Source organism: Apus apus, chromosome 3 (assembly GCF_020740795.1).
Source record: "Apus apus isolate bApuApu2 chromosome 3, bApuApu2.pri.cur, whole genome shotgun sequence".
Lineage (NCBI taxonomy): Eukaryota > Metazoa > Chordata > Aves > Apodiformes > Apodidae > Apus > Apus apus.
Genome location: NC_067284.1, coordinates 85,133,948 through 85,149,833, shown reverse-complemented (window position 1 = coordinate 85,149,833; position 15,886 = coordinate 85,133,948). Strand labels below are relative to the sequence as shown.

General features: G+C 39.0%; 1 protein-coding gene across 2 annotated transcripts in view; it reads right to left on the bottom strand.

Annotated features, from left to right (window-relative positions):
• The window catches only part of NID1 (nidogen 1), a 50,120-nt gene that overhangs the window by 17,952 nt on the left and 16,282 nt on the right, over positions 1-15,886 (bottom strand). The window contains exons 9-14 of one of the 2 annotated variants that reach the window (XM_051614673.1): positions 15,039-15,182; positions 13,451-13,579; positions 10,529-10,672; positions 9,862-9,984; positions 1,482-1,706; positions 671-843 (exon numbers count right to left, since the gene is read on the bottom strand). In XM_051614673.1, the coding sequence (XP_051470633.1) occupies positions 671-843; positions 1,482-1,706; positions 9,862-9,984; positions 10,529-10,672; positions 13,451-13,579; positions 15,039-15,182 (938 nt within the window). The remainder of the gene's footprint in view (positions 1-670; positions 844-1,481; positions 1,707-9,861; positions 9,985-10,528; positions 10,673-13,450; positions 13,580-15,038; positions 15,183-15,886) is intronic. The other variant, XM_051614674.1, reaches the window with a different exon arrangement.

Below are 15,886 nucleotides of genomic sequence, written 5' to 3'. Positions count from 1 at the left end.
AGAAATCCCAGGCTTTCGGCAAAACAGATCAATGTGATGAAACTGAAAGTGAGAAGAGTTGGTGTGAGTCACAGCGATGGAAAAGACAGGTTCTCAGCATCAGAGATTCATTTTCAAGGGAAAGAGATTCTCAATACAGTAGTAAGAAGTGTGGGAAAAAGATTTACCACCCACTGGGCCTGCACATGGAAAAGAAAAAAAAAAAATCTAATATATATCTGTAGCCAAGAAGTGCAGAGAATTGACTGAAAAACAGGAAGAGATTAAGACTTTGGAAAAATCTTTGAGGGAGCTAGGGAAAAGAAAAGCAAGCACTCTATGCACTGCTCCTGCAGGTCTCCTAGACTTTTATACACCAGAGTCAGAAAGTCAATGGAAGTGTGGTTGTGGAAAAGTTAATATGATGAGCTGTTGGATGCATGTGAGATCACTTACATTAGTTTTTTGTCTTATGAGCTATTTTATTTTTTTTTGTAATTGCCTTTAAACAATAGTTCAGTTTTAGGCTTTTTGACTAGTCATGGCAGGAATTTTCTGTGACCAAGTGATAGGTTACTGAAATTTTAATAATGAGTAAAAATTGAGTTTGGAACCTAAATTACATAGAAAAACACTCATCTTTCTCACAAGTCTTCTAAAACACGTGGACTTAGTATAGTAAGTTACTTACTGGAATATGCAAGAGTGCTTTTGCGCCATTTTTCTTCATATTGTTTCCCTCTAGTGGAACGTGTTCAATTTTACCACTTTGGGCAAAGAGCAAGTGTGTTCCTGGTGGCAGAGGTACCGTATCTGGTCGAACAGAGGGCCCAATAACAACAGGAGGAGTAGCTGTGCTCAGACCTTGTTAACAGAGAAAGAAACAGATGTGGAAAAAATTAGCTTGTACAGCATAACAAGGCTGCTTGTTATTTGCAGTGACACAATTACAGACCTCTAAGAAACAGCCCCATAAACAGACACTAATAACTATGATCAGATGCAGAAAGCTTCTGAATTTTTCCTTTGGCTGACAGAGGAGGAGCAATTGACATAATAGGTCTTTTCACGTCCAGCCCTGTAATTGCTTTTTCCTTCAAATGTTTAGAAAAACCTTATTTTGCAGCTGAAGTGAAGAATAGGAAGGAACATCCTTAAGTTCCTGAAGCAAGTGAGTTACCGCATTCAGATTTGCCACAGCTCCCACAGAGCACAAACTATAGAGGCCTGTCACAGTTTCAAGGCAGGGAAGAAGTTAGAAAACCACCTTCCTATTCAGAGGCTCACACCACAGTTGTCCAGATGCCCTGGATGATGGAAAAGCGTATGCTGGATTTACTGAAGGGCTGAAGCATGAGGGATATGGTCCCTGTGACAGCAAAGATCTGCACTGCTCCAAGTCAGTGCTGTATCTCACAGGCATGACTAAGCCCCACATCTGGGAGAAGTGCCCATGGGTGGAGAGACACCCAGAAGATACAAGTGCTTCTTCAGTCACTTACATGGAGGTCGAACTCCTGGGCTGCTTCTGGTGCCATCAATCTCATTTCCATCCCTATCCACACACCAACAATATCCACTACTAGAATGGCACTGAGTGGGGAGGTAATTCCCATGCTCATCACACTGGGGAATGAACTGACCAACTCTTATTTCCCTTGGAAAGAAAGTTCCTCCACTTCCAAGAGCTACTTCTCGTTCACGCTGGCATTTGGTCTTTTCCACTTCTGTAAAAAAAAAAAAAAAAAAAAAAAAAAAAAAGCCACAAAAACCAGACCAGTGAATATTTCTGTTTTAACTAATGACTATGTTCTATTAACAGTTAATGTATGCTGACTGCTTATAACACAAGTAGTCTTACCACTGGAGGAACACCGCACTGTTACAATCCTTGAAGGCTTAGCCCTTCAGTGCACCTCTAGGATCAGTCTGCCTATGCCCAAAGGTGACACATTTCCCTTAAAATTATGTCATTTTACCTCTCACTGACTATTTTAAATTAGATCAAACAGACCCCCCTGGAGCTTTCTACATTGAAGCATCATAAACAGTTTCAGAAACAGTGACAGATTGCCCAGCTCCTGATGAAGTGCATTAAATAAGGCTAAACAGAAAACAGGAGTACTGGTAGGTATGCAGAGAAACTTACAATGCACAATGGCTACACCAGATGTGTATCAATTATTGCAGAGATTATAGAGGAAAGACTAACTTTACAGGTTAGCAAGAGATTAAGGGATTCAGTTATTTTGGTTTAAAACTTATAAAACAGTCTGAACTAAAATATACAATACTTATGGTATTACCTTTCATGTAATAGGGAATGTCTTCTGGATCAGTATATATTTCTAGTCCACAGAATCACAGGGGGCTGGAAGGGACCTTGAAAGATCATCTAGTCCAACCCCCCTGCCAGAGCAGGATCACCTAGAGCACATCACACAGGAACGTGTCCAGGCGGGTTTTGAATGTCTCCAGCAAAGGAGACTCCACAGCCTCTCTGGGCAGCCTGTTCCAGTGCTCTGTCACTCTCACAGTAAAAAAGGTTTTCCTCATGTTTATGTGGAACCTCCTGTGCTCCAGCTGGCACTCATTGCCCCTTGTCCTATCATTGGACATCACTGAGAAGAGCCTGACTCTGTCCACCTGATATTCTCCCTTTACATATTTGTAAACATTAATGAGGCTGCCCCTCTGTCTCCTCTACTGCAAGCTAAAGAGACCCAGCTCCCTCAGCCTTTCCTCATAAGGGAGATGTTCCATTCCCTTAATCTTCTTTGTGGCTCTGTGCTGGACTCTTTCAAGCAGTGCCCTGTCCTTCTTGAACTGAGGAGCCCAGAACTGGACACAATATTCCAGATGTGGCCTCACCAGGGCAGAGTAGACGGGGAGCAGTACATCTCTCAACCTACTAACCACACCAAAGTTGCCAAACAACATAATGAAACTAAAAGAATACAATAAAAACAATCTTGCTTTTTTTAGACGAAGAAATCTGGGCTAGTTTTACCTAACACTTGAGACCCCTGGAAGTTTCTGTGCATTGGGAGAGAAACATCCCTAATTATGGGGGAGTATGTTTTTCCTGTCATGATTTCTACAGACAGTTAGAAACACAACAAACTGCCTGCTGAAGAGGCTTTAACATTACATTTTTTCTTTCCCTGCTTTCACACCTCTTGGCACACAGCATTAGCTGTGTGTGTCTCAGACCAGACTCAGCCCAGCTGAGCAAAAAGCTAATCCCATGCACCCACAGACTACTGTGGTGTAAATCACACAAATACAAAAAGGAAGGGTAGTTTTTTATTATTATTTAAACCAGTTATGCAAGCAAAAGCTTTGGACAAGTCTCATGCACCTGGACACAATTAGAGAAATATCAATGTCTGGAGAACAGCTCACTCTAAACAACTGAAATATTTGGCATCAGCTTTAATGTGGGTGGTGGAGAGCCTTGAATCAACCTAAAAAACCCGGTCCTGGAGGAAAGCCTCCATTATCTATCTTAAATTTTGTTCACATGTATTCGATGCACTATGCAGATAAAAGAAATGCCGAGTCCAACAACTGGATAGTTTTGCCATACTTATTTTGTTTTAAAGTTCTAATTATATGCACCACTCAGAAGAAAGCAGGGGGAGTACAAAGTACTGGTAAAGTGACCCACCCTGCTTTTGTTCACTGCAGAACAAATTCTTTATTGCATTCATGTAATCTTTGAGAGACATTATTAGCTCCTCAGTGGGATAAAACAAAAAAGAAAAAAGAAATTGGTCCTTCTTATCTGAAGCTCCCAGAATATCCAACAGCTTACCATTTAAAAAAACAATAGACTAGATCAACTTTATGAAAATGAGTTAGCAAATGTGTATTATACAAAGGAGTGTGTATAATAGACTCCCAAATAGGACCCAGCTGTTATACATAAAATATATTTGGATTATTAGTAACTTGAAATACCAATGTCTGTTCTAATTTCAAGACAATGTTCACATTTGTATCAGCAGATTTTATACAGGAATAGTGATGGAATTTTTGAAGAGTACTTCTATTGCTATGATCAACACCAATTTCACAAACAGCCTGCTTACGCAATTAGCCCCCCTAAAGTCAAAAACTAGTAAAACAAATTATTTTTCAAAATTAGTACTCATTTCCAGAGGGTGGAGAATATTATTTGTTCTTTCTAAAAAAAATAAATCCCGTAAACATGGATTTTTCACTTGCATAGAAAGATGTCAAATACCCTATTGCCACTCACTTTTAGAAATAACTGTATTTTACTGCTTCTGTACTCCTGAAAGTCGCTTATATTTGTGATATACTTTTTTAACAGTATCAAGCGTGATAAGCAATCTATGTTAAAGAAACATTCTGAAAAGATGTATGACCAGTATTACCATGTTCATCTGTGCTGACTCAATCATTTTAACCTGTTGTTCAACATCAAGCTCACTTCAACTCATTAACATGAATTTAGCCAATATTAAAATTTATAAACTAAACCAAGATCCTAAACTAATTATGACAGTCCAAACCAGGCACTTGGAATCCATAATGTATTTCTTCACTCCTTATCTCTCTCTGAATCATGACCAGGATTACTATGCTTCCAGCTGAGAGACACCTAAAGAAAAGAGAGCTGAATCCCACTCCAGTGTTGTACCCTATGCGGCAATGAAGGCACAATGATCTTAGATACAGATGAACAGCTGGTTCAGATAGCTTCCTTATACCACTTGCACAGCCATACATTTTACTCAGTGTGATTAAGAGATTATCTGATTTTGCAAGCTTTAGATTGCATTAATTAACTGTCTGAAATCAGGCTAGCTATGGCAGAGTTTGAAAGACGAGATCGACACACTAAATCAAGCACATTCTCTGCCTGATGAGCTAACAGCACAAGTTGGACAAAACATGTATCAAGAATTGTCATGTATTTAGGTAGTAGTGCAAAGGCTACTTTGTAAGCCACCTTCCAAACACAAACCTTATGGCTAGCAACTTTCCTTCAGCAGAGCAGCCTAAACAAGGTTTTTTAGTGCTCTTCTTTTAATATAAATACAGTAATATTTAATCCAAAACTCTTCAAAGATACAGATAAATTGACATTAGGAATGTTCTTTGATCTCCTGACTGGTATGAAGAAAACGTCCATTAACTACAACGGGTAGAGCTAAGAACAAATAATGCTTACCTGGTTTAACAGTGCTGTTACATCTACTACACCACCTGGTCATAGCAAATGGACACCAGGTCCAACCTACTCCAAGGCTCCATATCCAGAGGTTGCCAGACCTGATTTTCAGAGGTTCTTACTATTCTTGAAACCCACATTTGAAAGCCAAGCTTTGTGTTTCCCTGTGGCATTCTACTTATGACCACAGGACAATATTGACTTTTTTTAAAAAGCACCATACTGTGGGCTACCTTAATTTGATAAGTGATTGAAACTGAAAAATCACTTGAGTCAGTGGACAAATGTAATGAACAAGTGGTATTTCTAGTAAGTTCCCATATTACCTTAGTCTTTGTTTTAAATTTCCTTATCAAGAAATTTAATTCCTTTATTAGGATTCCAGAGGAAAATATACAACTACAGGTTGCATCATTGTGGAAGAGAAATAGGCCATAAAATATGAGAAAGACAGGACCTCATCACTAGATAAAATGAGCTTGTTAAAATCAACAATTAAATTCACATAGTCCAACGGAAAGTTACACTCCTTGGAATACACTATGTAGACCAGCCTCTAAAAATAGACTCATCTTGGAAACCACAACCAAAAAAAGGTACCAGCAGATCACAGCTATCAGGAGATAACTGCGAGCAGACAAAATGCCAGTACTCGGGCTCAGTGTTGTAGGGATTGTGAGGGGGTGTAGATAAGAATTCAGCATCTACACAGAGAACACTGCACAGGTATAAAGCAGCAATATGGGACTGGGGAGATGATTAAAGGAATACTGGGTCCAGCTCTAGTAACCACAGCTCAAAAGGATAATGAAAAATTGAACCAGTGTACAGAAAAGAGCTCCTAGAGTGAAGCTGTAGTGCAGAACAGCGATCAAAGGCCTGATGAAGAGGTTATGGTTCATGGACCACAGCACATGCAAGTCAGACTAGATACACAGAACAGTGTATCCTGAAGTCAAGCTAAATACATACGTTCAGAAAAAAACACATTTGTATTTAATATTTTAAACATTTATTTCATTTGTTTCATAAACTACCAGAAGCAATCTGGAATTTAACTCACTGAAATAAATAATGGAATTTGAAAAAATGAAATGGAAGTAGCATGGATATGTAAAGTGGGTCAGGTGAAAAACATGTATACATTTCCAACATAAGTGAAGAAACAAGCAGAATAGGGGAAAATAACCCTAAAGACATATCTAAACATTCAAATTCTTTTTTGGTCATAAAGAAAAGCTCTTGCAGCAGCACTGTGAGAAATTATTTATAGGCTTTGCCAAAAAAAGAGATGGAGGCTAAGAAAACAGAATGAGAAAGAGATGTATGGGACTTCTTCCCTTCCATTTTGCAGGAGGGATTACACTCTGATACTCTAAACCGAATTCAGTTAGTTCTGCAGCAGCATTCAAAAATGTTTAAAGATCTGATGTACCTACTCAAACAGGTTTTTCATTCACAAGCTAAAGACAGAAGTGATTCTGTGTCCAGAATCAGTATGTAATCAAAGAGTACTTTTAATTTTCTATGTGGATCACTTTATTCCCCACATATCACAGGGAGTTATACTGACATTTTTAATTGCTGTTCTCAAAGGTACTTAAAAAAAAGAAGAAAAAACAAACAAACAAAAAAACACCCCACAACAAAACAAAAAAACATACTTCCCGTTGTCCTTTCATTTTCTTTTGTAATCTTTCACTTAAAGCTTTGCCCTGTTAAGTGCATTTCTCATGTGAAAGAGATTGCAGACAGAGGAACAGCAAATGTCTCTTAGCAGTCAGACCTCTAGTTCTAACAATCTAGATTTGTTTCTGTTTAGTAAACAGTGTCTGGGGTAGAAACACTCAGACATCTGGTTTTTTTGAAATGGAAAAATGAAGCGTGAGGGAATAATGAAGTACAGACTTTCTTAATAGCTCTGAGCAGTGGGACATTCCAGCATCATTAACTCTTTCATTAACCTGCTGGATCACTTCTACAGATATTCTCGTGTGTGACTCAAATCCATTTCAGTTGTTTCAGGTGTTCTGTTCAGCAGTGGTAAGATTCAACAGTAGGTTTCATACAATAATAAAGACACCAAACAAACACCCACGGTTGTACACATGGATTGGAAATGGGTGCAGCAAAAAGAACAGAGTGTTTGAATGAATGAAACTTCCCATGCTATTAAGAACCAGGAAAGACTCCAGTGACTTGACTGAGGCTAATTAGATCAAAACCTTAGCTGGTAAAAAAGGGGAAAAAGGGTCTCTAACTACAGCTGAATACAATACAGCCTCATCTCAAATCTCCATGCTGAAGCAACTTACTTTATAAATTGGGTGCTAAAGTAAACTAAGCTGCTCTTTGCTAGGCTTTAGAAAGTATATTTTGATTCTATCTCCTGGCAATTATTAACTGTTGGATACTGCCATTTTACAAGTACTAAAGCTTTAGTAACAGATGACAACCCAAGGGCAGCTATTGTTCTATTAACTCTCTAAGAAGGGAGGAGTAGCTAAGTTTTTGTAAACACTGCCATTGCTGCAGACTACCAGAGCATTACAGATACTCTGTATTTCAGTCAGAATTCAGCAAAAGTGACACTTCTTAGCTACACAGATTTTCAGAGTATTTCATGAGCAAAGCCAGTTGATAAAAGCATATTTAAAGCTTATATCCTACTGGTAGTACAAAATAGCACAAAAAAATAAAAATCAAAGAGGTACATATGAAGACTTAGAAAACCTGGCAGATCCCCACCCACTGAAACAGCAGATACAACAAAACTCTCCAAAACATTTTGTTACCACCATTACTCTGTGATGTGAAAGATCCCCATTCAAGATACAATTGTGTTGAGTATAGAATATTAAGAAGTATACATGACAACCTGCAAAAAAAATAACAAATCTACTACAAAATAGCACACTCTGCTTAGCAGTTCAGTAGACATGCTAACCACTGCATATGAAAAGGTATTATTCTCAACAAAAACATCAAAACCACTTAAATATGCTATCACATATAGTCACCAAAAAAAAAATGTGTACTGGTAATAAAGTTAATTGGTTGAATTAAAGTATCAGTCTACCAAACTGCCTGTTTCAGCTACAAAGGGGATCTGCCAGACATGAAAGCAGTATTTCTACTTCTACAATTCTTCCTGGAGAACCTGAAACTTTAAGGTTTGATTTTGCTAATGTTATTAACATGAAGTTTCTCCTCTAAGAAGAATAATTCTGGTTTTATCAGCTGGTTCATTAGCTAAAGATTTTGACACAGGTCAGAAACACTAAGTATTTCTTCATTCATCTGGCATTAAAATTAAAATACACATGGGCATTAATGCATGAAAAGTTACTTAAAAATAATATTAAAAGACTGACAAAGTGGCAATAGCTAGAACTTCAAAATTAAACACTGCAAAACCTCCTACAATTTACCTATGATAGAAAAGTCTACAAGCATGGGGTGATTTGATGTATCACGTGTTGCTGAGCACGTGAGGAAGAGTCATGTAAATATGATCTAAAAGCAGAAACAACCTTGCAACTTTTTTATGCCTAAAAAAGATCCTTCAATTTGTTTTAAGACACTGCGCTAAAAAAGTCAGAACTTCATAACTAGGGAATATTGGCGGCAAAAGAAAACATGAAGTTTCAGCAGACAAGCACTTTCAAGCCAGCACATCCACTATTAAAGAACCCTGCATTTTGCATCATCAAATACTTTGGGTATTATTGAGACCATGTGAATTATAAAGACAGTCTCCCTCCCCAGTCATGCTTTCTCTTGCTTTCTTTCCCTTTGGCCCTACGCCTTTCTTACTTTCGCCCGCACAGTTTGAGTCTCAGCCTGTTGAGAGGTGTAGGTCTTCTGCACAACAGCAAAAATCTTAAAAGCAGGAGAATTGGTTCTGAATACACTAAAAAGCTGGGCTTTATTTCCTGGATGAAAGCATTCACCATTCTGCAAAACCTGAGTGCTGCCCCATAGGTTTGTCACACTTTTGAATTGAAGTAACCGTAACAATGCCACTTCAGGCTTCAGTGTTCTTCTACATTTTTTGAAAGCATACCTTCAAGACCAGCAGTTTTACACTTTGAGGCCCAAACTACTAATGCAGGAACAGAAGTGTGGGAGAGTAAAGAACTTTCTGCTAAACAGAGAACAAGCCAGGTAAATACATAAACAACTAAGCACTAGTTAGAAACTGGAGTTAGTCACTCTTTGTGGCTATATGTGGCATGTAGGCATCTAGATACCACTGAAAACAACAGTGCAGATGCTTTGGTCTCATCCTTCACTTTTCTCCTGTACTTGTTGCATTTCATTTGCATTACAAAAGGTTCCAGACATTTTATAGTAAGTCACTACCGTGTATGCAAACCAAATCAATCTGTGAACAAACCTTTACATGAGGCAACTTCAAAAGATAGTAACAGCATGGGGATAGAGCAAACAAAACATAAAATGGGACACAGAATGGGGTATTGTGGAAAAGTCATAATAATTAAGATACAGATTTTGACAGAAGCTTGGTTAAGTTCAGAACTTGAAAGACTTGAGAAAGAATAAAGACCCCAATAAGACAACACACAACCTGTTTGAGAGAGGAACCAAATTAACACATATCCTCCAATTCCCAAATTACATTTCAGTTCCAACTTTCAAGTACTATAAAATTTTACCTCCTAACACACACCGGAAACCATCCCCGCGATAACCTGCCTTACACTGGCAGCTGAAGGACCCAGGAGTGTTGTAGCAGAAAGCATCTGGATGACAGCGGCCCTGTTGACATTCATCTACATCTGTAAAAAAAATACCAATCTCAGTTAACTGTTCCTTCTGATGGACAAATCAGAGTGATGAATTACAGTGTGAACCCACCATATTACTTTCAGGTTCCTATTTTAGGATAGTTGATTAGAACTGCAGACTTTGGAAGAACATTTATGTAGAAATGAAAAGGAAAAAAACAAACATGCGTATATTATAGGTTCTGCACTCTGTAATTCTGATGGGTAAGTACCACTGATAACTCACACAGTATTTTAGAAATATATTCCCACGTTTCTCAGGGAAAACAATAGAGCAAGAGAAGCAGGATTTGGCCAACAAGTTTCCAACATGTAGTTAGGTAAAGCTGCTTCCCCTCCACACTCCAATTGAGATGAGTATAATTATTTTTACATAGTCTGAACATCATTTGTCAACATCTTGGAAATATAAACCAATACAGTGTAAACGGTTCCAGCAGATAAAGATCGGGTCTGCTAACAGCAACTACTGCAATTTCTGCATTTATCTCATCAATAAGAAGCATAAACCCCCACAACAAATGGTGCTACCCACCCTCACAGGCATGCCCATCTCCAGAGAAGCCAGGGAGGCAGGTGCAGATGTAGGTGGACCCTCCAGTGTACACACACTGAGCACGCTGAGGAATGTCACAACTGTGTGTGCCTGCCTGGCAATGGTTTACGACGTACTCAACAGCTGCAGGTTAGATGTACAAGAGAGGAGGTCAAAATGCAAATTTTTATGTGCAAAGGCTGAAGCTCTTAATAAGTTTATGGGGAGCAAATAACAGCTGTGAAAGCATACAGGACAGAAAGGAAACCGAGCTTTTTTGTTCTGGGGGTTGGGATTTTTTTTTTTTTTGCCAAGATCTCCCCTTTCCCTGGTGTTAATGCACTGCACTGGGAATTATTAGATATCCCACTCCACTAACCTAGCACTGACCCAGGGCTGTCATCACTTGGCAACAGATAGGAGCTGTGACTCACTCAATAGAAGATAAACATATTTGTCAACTGTTGGAGAGACATTTGACCAACTGTGGAAGCTGGGACCAGTCCTGCAGCTTTTCATAACCTTGTCATTGTTGACAGCAGTAACTCCGAAGGCACTGCGCTGCTTTACACACTAATTATTTCAGGCAGTCACTGGAATCCTGCTTATGCTTACCTGTTACGTCAGAGAAGAGGAAAGGAAATCACGGTATTTAAAAAAAGAACAGGCAAAATACTGCAAACATTTTGGGCCCAGAAACAGATGAGTTTGCAGTGTGTATATCTAGGAATGGACTTCCAGCTGCTGTAACACAGAGTTCACCAAGGACTTTGCTTTACACAGTTCTTATGGGGAGCTGACAGAGTACCAAGTTGAGACTACAATGCCTCTTTCATCACAGTACACAGATGGAAACTAGCACAGTATCAGCAGGGAAATAACAAAAATCTGTCATCAGAGCCAGACTTGAAAACAGCAATTTTCTGCATTTCTCTGGAGTAGATGACATCATTGTTAGAATAATGCAGTTCTGTTTGATGAAGTAAAGCTTAGCCTACAAAAGAATCTATCCAGAACTGCATTATAAATGCATAAGATTTGGAATTGGAGCTTAAAGGGAGTTCCCAAGCCCTCCAATTCCTCAGCCTACATATAGGAGAAAAGGATTTATTTACAACTCTCTTCTAAAGCTATTCAGTGAGTCACACGGCTGGTATGAAAAAGCTGCAGTTCCAGAAAACCTGATTCAGAGCTGGTACCCCAGAGCAAGCTGCAAGAGCACAAAAAGTGTAGTGGTTGCCCCTTTTGGGGTTCAAGTTGCATGTGGGTTATAAAACCCTCTCCTGTGGAGAGGGGAGAAAGATTACCATGATATTTAATGTGTTACTGTCCTACTGTCCTAGACTAGACTTCATCGTCCCTCTCTTCAGGCTTACAGATGCAAAGCTTGTTTCTGATTGAACAAAGGGATCAAACCAAAGTCCTTCAAGCTGGCCAAGGTATTACTTAGCACTGGGTAGAAGTATGACATACCAACTTCATGGAAAAGTGGTAGAGTGAAGCCAGTGAGGTCATGACTGGAGGGAAGAATGTTCCTTTTCAGGTCCAAGTGACAAAAGGGCAGTGGTGGACATAATGAAAAGAACATAAACCTGCTCTTCCACATCTCACCCTATCCTTTCCAGTGTCCTGGTAGAAGAAGTTGCTTTTTCGAACCATTCTGCAACAGAGAGAAGACTTAGGGTGCACTGTGAGAAGATGTGAATGGTAATTGTTACTGGAGCAGAGAAAGGGAGTTTGTGATGGAATGTAACACACAGCACACAAAGTCACACACTTAAGGGAAGTGTGCAACCTTTTGCTGCAAGATAGAGGCTCCTCATTCTTGGCTGAAGAACAGTCTCAGCTATAATGAGGAAAGACCTGAATGAATTAGCTGATCAAAGTGTAGCTAAGTTTTTACCACAAAACCGTCACAACAGGAGTAATTGTAATCCTCAGCTGTTACCAGCTGTTTCCAAAAGAAACAGGAATTGGTCCAAACAAACATACTGGAAGAGTGTGCATAGGTTTTGTCACTACAGAATTAAAGTCAGGTTGCATAGACAAAAATTCTAACTAAAAAAATTAAATCTAAACTATATCCTATCCTGACAGTTCCATCTTTATCAGTAGAGTCATTATGCCTCTTCTATCTGCCCCCTGTAGATGTTTTTATTCAGGTTTTGAGGTTTGCAGTATAAATTACTCCCAAAAGAATCAGCTTAATGTATAAAGATCGCTACGTGACAACCAGAGAATTTGAAGTTTTAATGGTCAATTAACAAACCAGCTAGACTTCCTCCAAATCTCAAAGATTTTGACAGTGACATGATCTGTAGTTACAATTCCTTTTCAGCATGATTAACTATCACTTCAGAACAAGCCTGCAATAGCCAAGACACATTGGTTTAGACCTGTACACTGTCTTGTCTGAAGGATGAATCTTAACTAAAATCCAATCTGTTAAATCTAATTCTGGATCAAATATAAAAAACGAAGCAAAACATAAAACCACAAAAAACCAAAGCACAGGACTACAAAAAAATGCAGAGAAAGCCCTATCACGTCTCGAAAGTGAGATGCTGCAAAATAACAAATTACTGCTCACTTTGATATTTCCTCTTTCACAAATTTGAAGTTTACTTCCATGTGAAATCTACAGGTAAATATTGATATGGAAAGGACAGAAGCATTTAATAATCATTTCCGCTTTCTATTTGGAAACATTCTGTGTGGGACATTTTTATGATTTGAAAACAAAGTAGCTTAGGCTCCTTCTTCGGTTACCTAATGGATTGTAATGACTGACTGCAGCTAGAACTCAAACTCAGCTCACATTAGAAATCAGCACTGATCCCAGAAACTCTGTTTTCTGTCTGTGTGAGATGAATCGCAGCCTGAAAGCTGGTGGGCAGGGCTTTTAAGAAATGTGAAACTCACCAACACAAGTCCGCCCATCTGCTGCAAACTGGTATCCTTCAACACACTCACAGCGGTAGGTCCCCGGCTGGTTATTGCAGACTGCATTGCTGCCACATAGAGCTGGCTGCTCGGAGCATTCATCAATGTCTACAATATTATAAGGATTTCAGTTATTACAAAGATGCATTTAATACTGATGCCAGAAAAAAAGCAGCAACGGTGCAACCCTTGAATAACAGCGGGCTTGTGTATTTAAACCACATCTTGGAGAGACCATACTTCTTAAGAGATATTAGTAACCTGAAAACAGGATTTCAGTTAACCTTGTCCTCAGCTAATCTGCACCAAAAAAAATGGAGAAGAGGTTCTATAAAGGAGTAATAAGTGACAACTAAATCAAAAAGGAAGGAAAAGCTACTGAAAAAGAAAATGCAACCTACGAGCTGATCAGAAGCAGTGATTACTACTGGGGAAGCATAAACTTTAGGAAAGACTTCCCCTTTCATTATCCATGTACATTCAGCTAGACAGAGTGCTGGGCCATCTTGTCTAGACAGTGCTTTTGCCAAGGAAGGTTGGACCAGATGATCCTCGAGGTCCCTTTTAACGTGGTGTTCTATGATTTCTAATTAATTGCTGCTCAACTCACAACTCCAGAGGACTGGGAGGGACAGTGTGATGTTGCTGTTTTCCTTTGGAAGTGGATTTAAGGGTTGGAAGGCGGGGGGGGGCACACGACAAGAGGGAAGTTGGGGTGTTGTTTTTTTGTTTAGTAAAGAAACAACTCAGTTAACTAATAGGAGTGATGCATATTTCATTAATACCCATTTTCACCTCTTGAAAACAAGTATTTGTGCTGTTATTTGATTATAAAACATAACCTAAAATACATTAAGAATACCGAGTTGTACAGAGCTGGGAAATTAATGTATCCTGGAACAGAAGGGATTTTCAGAGCAGACCTTGAAAAAGATTATTTCAAAGGGCTCCACATATCTGTGCTCTGTACACATGTGCATGTGCAATTCCTCATCTCCCCCAAGAACTTTTAACCTAGTTGGCTCATTTTATCCAGAGCTTGCAGAACAGTTCATTTCTCACAGCTAAGTTCCCACAAGATGTATGAAAAGGCAAACCAGGTAGGGAAGATGATATATAAGCTAACAAAACATACCAAAGTTTGACTCTTCAAGACAGCCAAACTTGCTTACTTTCTACATCAATTACCCCAGCATCCCTCTAACCCATCTTTCTCAAAACCAGCTTTTTGGGACAGTTCATTTTGCTGGAATGGTTAGTCCTGAAGGTCAATACATTCCAAGCAAACCAAATGCTATATTTGCCGTCATTTTGTCACTCTCTCTATATATTTGTCACTATAAGGGTGCTGAGATACTGGAATAGGTTGCCCAGGGAGGTTGTTGATGCTCCACCCCTGGAGGTTTTTAAGGCCAGGTTGGATGAGGTTTTGCACAACCTGGTCTAGTGGTAGGGGTCTCTGCTCAAAGCAGGGGGGTTGGAACTAGATGATCTTTAAAGTCCCTTCCAACCTTAACAATTCTATGATTCTGTGATTCTATGATTTTTAATGAATTTTTTCTGGTACCGTAACAAACGTTTCCATCTCCACGGAAGCCAACTGAACATTCACAGAAGAAACGGTTTCCAGTTCCCGGACGACACGCTGCATTGGTGTCACAGTTATGGGTACCAGTGTAGCAAGGATTCCGGTTAATATCAGCAGAACCATCTGACAAGAGAGACCATAGTTAGCCATGATGATTCTATCCAACAATAATGCATCTTCCAGCCACTGACACTAGACCTAAAATGTGATCCTTAACAGCCTGGTTTGTTCATTTTAATTAGTAGAACTTTATCTTTGTAACATACAAAAAGGAGCACAGTCCTTTCTTGTACGCAACTGGTGTGCATTTTCAAGTTCCTCCTTTGCTTTCTTTTTGATTTTAGTGTAGAAAGACAGACTTGGGCAGCTACTTCATAGGCTGCCTACCTTCCAAAGGTAGAACCGCATGTTCCAAGATAAATTACAGAAATTAGCTGTTGCAATGGCAAATCTTATTCCCCTCTTTTGCCCTTTGCTCTGACGGCATAAAAATAATGAAGAGAGAAACTATAAATTAGGTAAAGATAAATTATACATTCCATGTATCTGAGCAGCAATAGATTCAAGGTAGCATGTTGAGAGTATTTCAAGGAATTAAGACATAAATTCCACTGAATTTCAAGAGGAGATAATCACTTAAATACTCTTCCCTAAGTGAACAAACTTTCAACAGTCCCATTTACCCTCCTCATTTCTGGACCCCAACTTCTACTGACTAATGCAACAAACCAATAATAAGTTATTAACTTAACCCAGCTAAGGTAGGCAAAAAATATATATATATAGAAGACTGCTGTTATTTTTCTCCTTTGTGAGTAAATATTTCC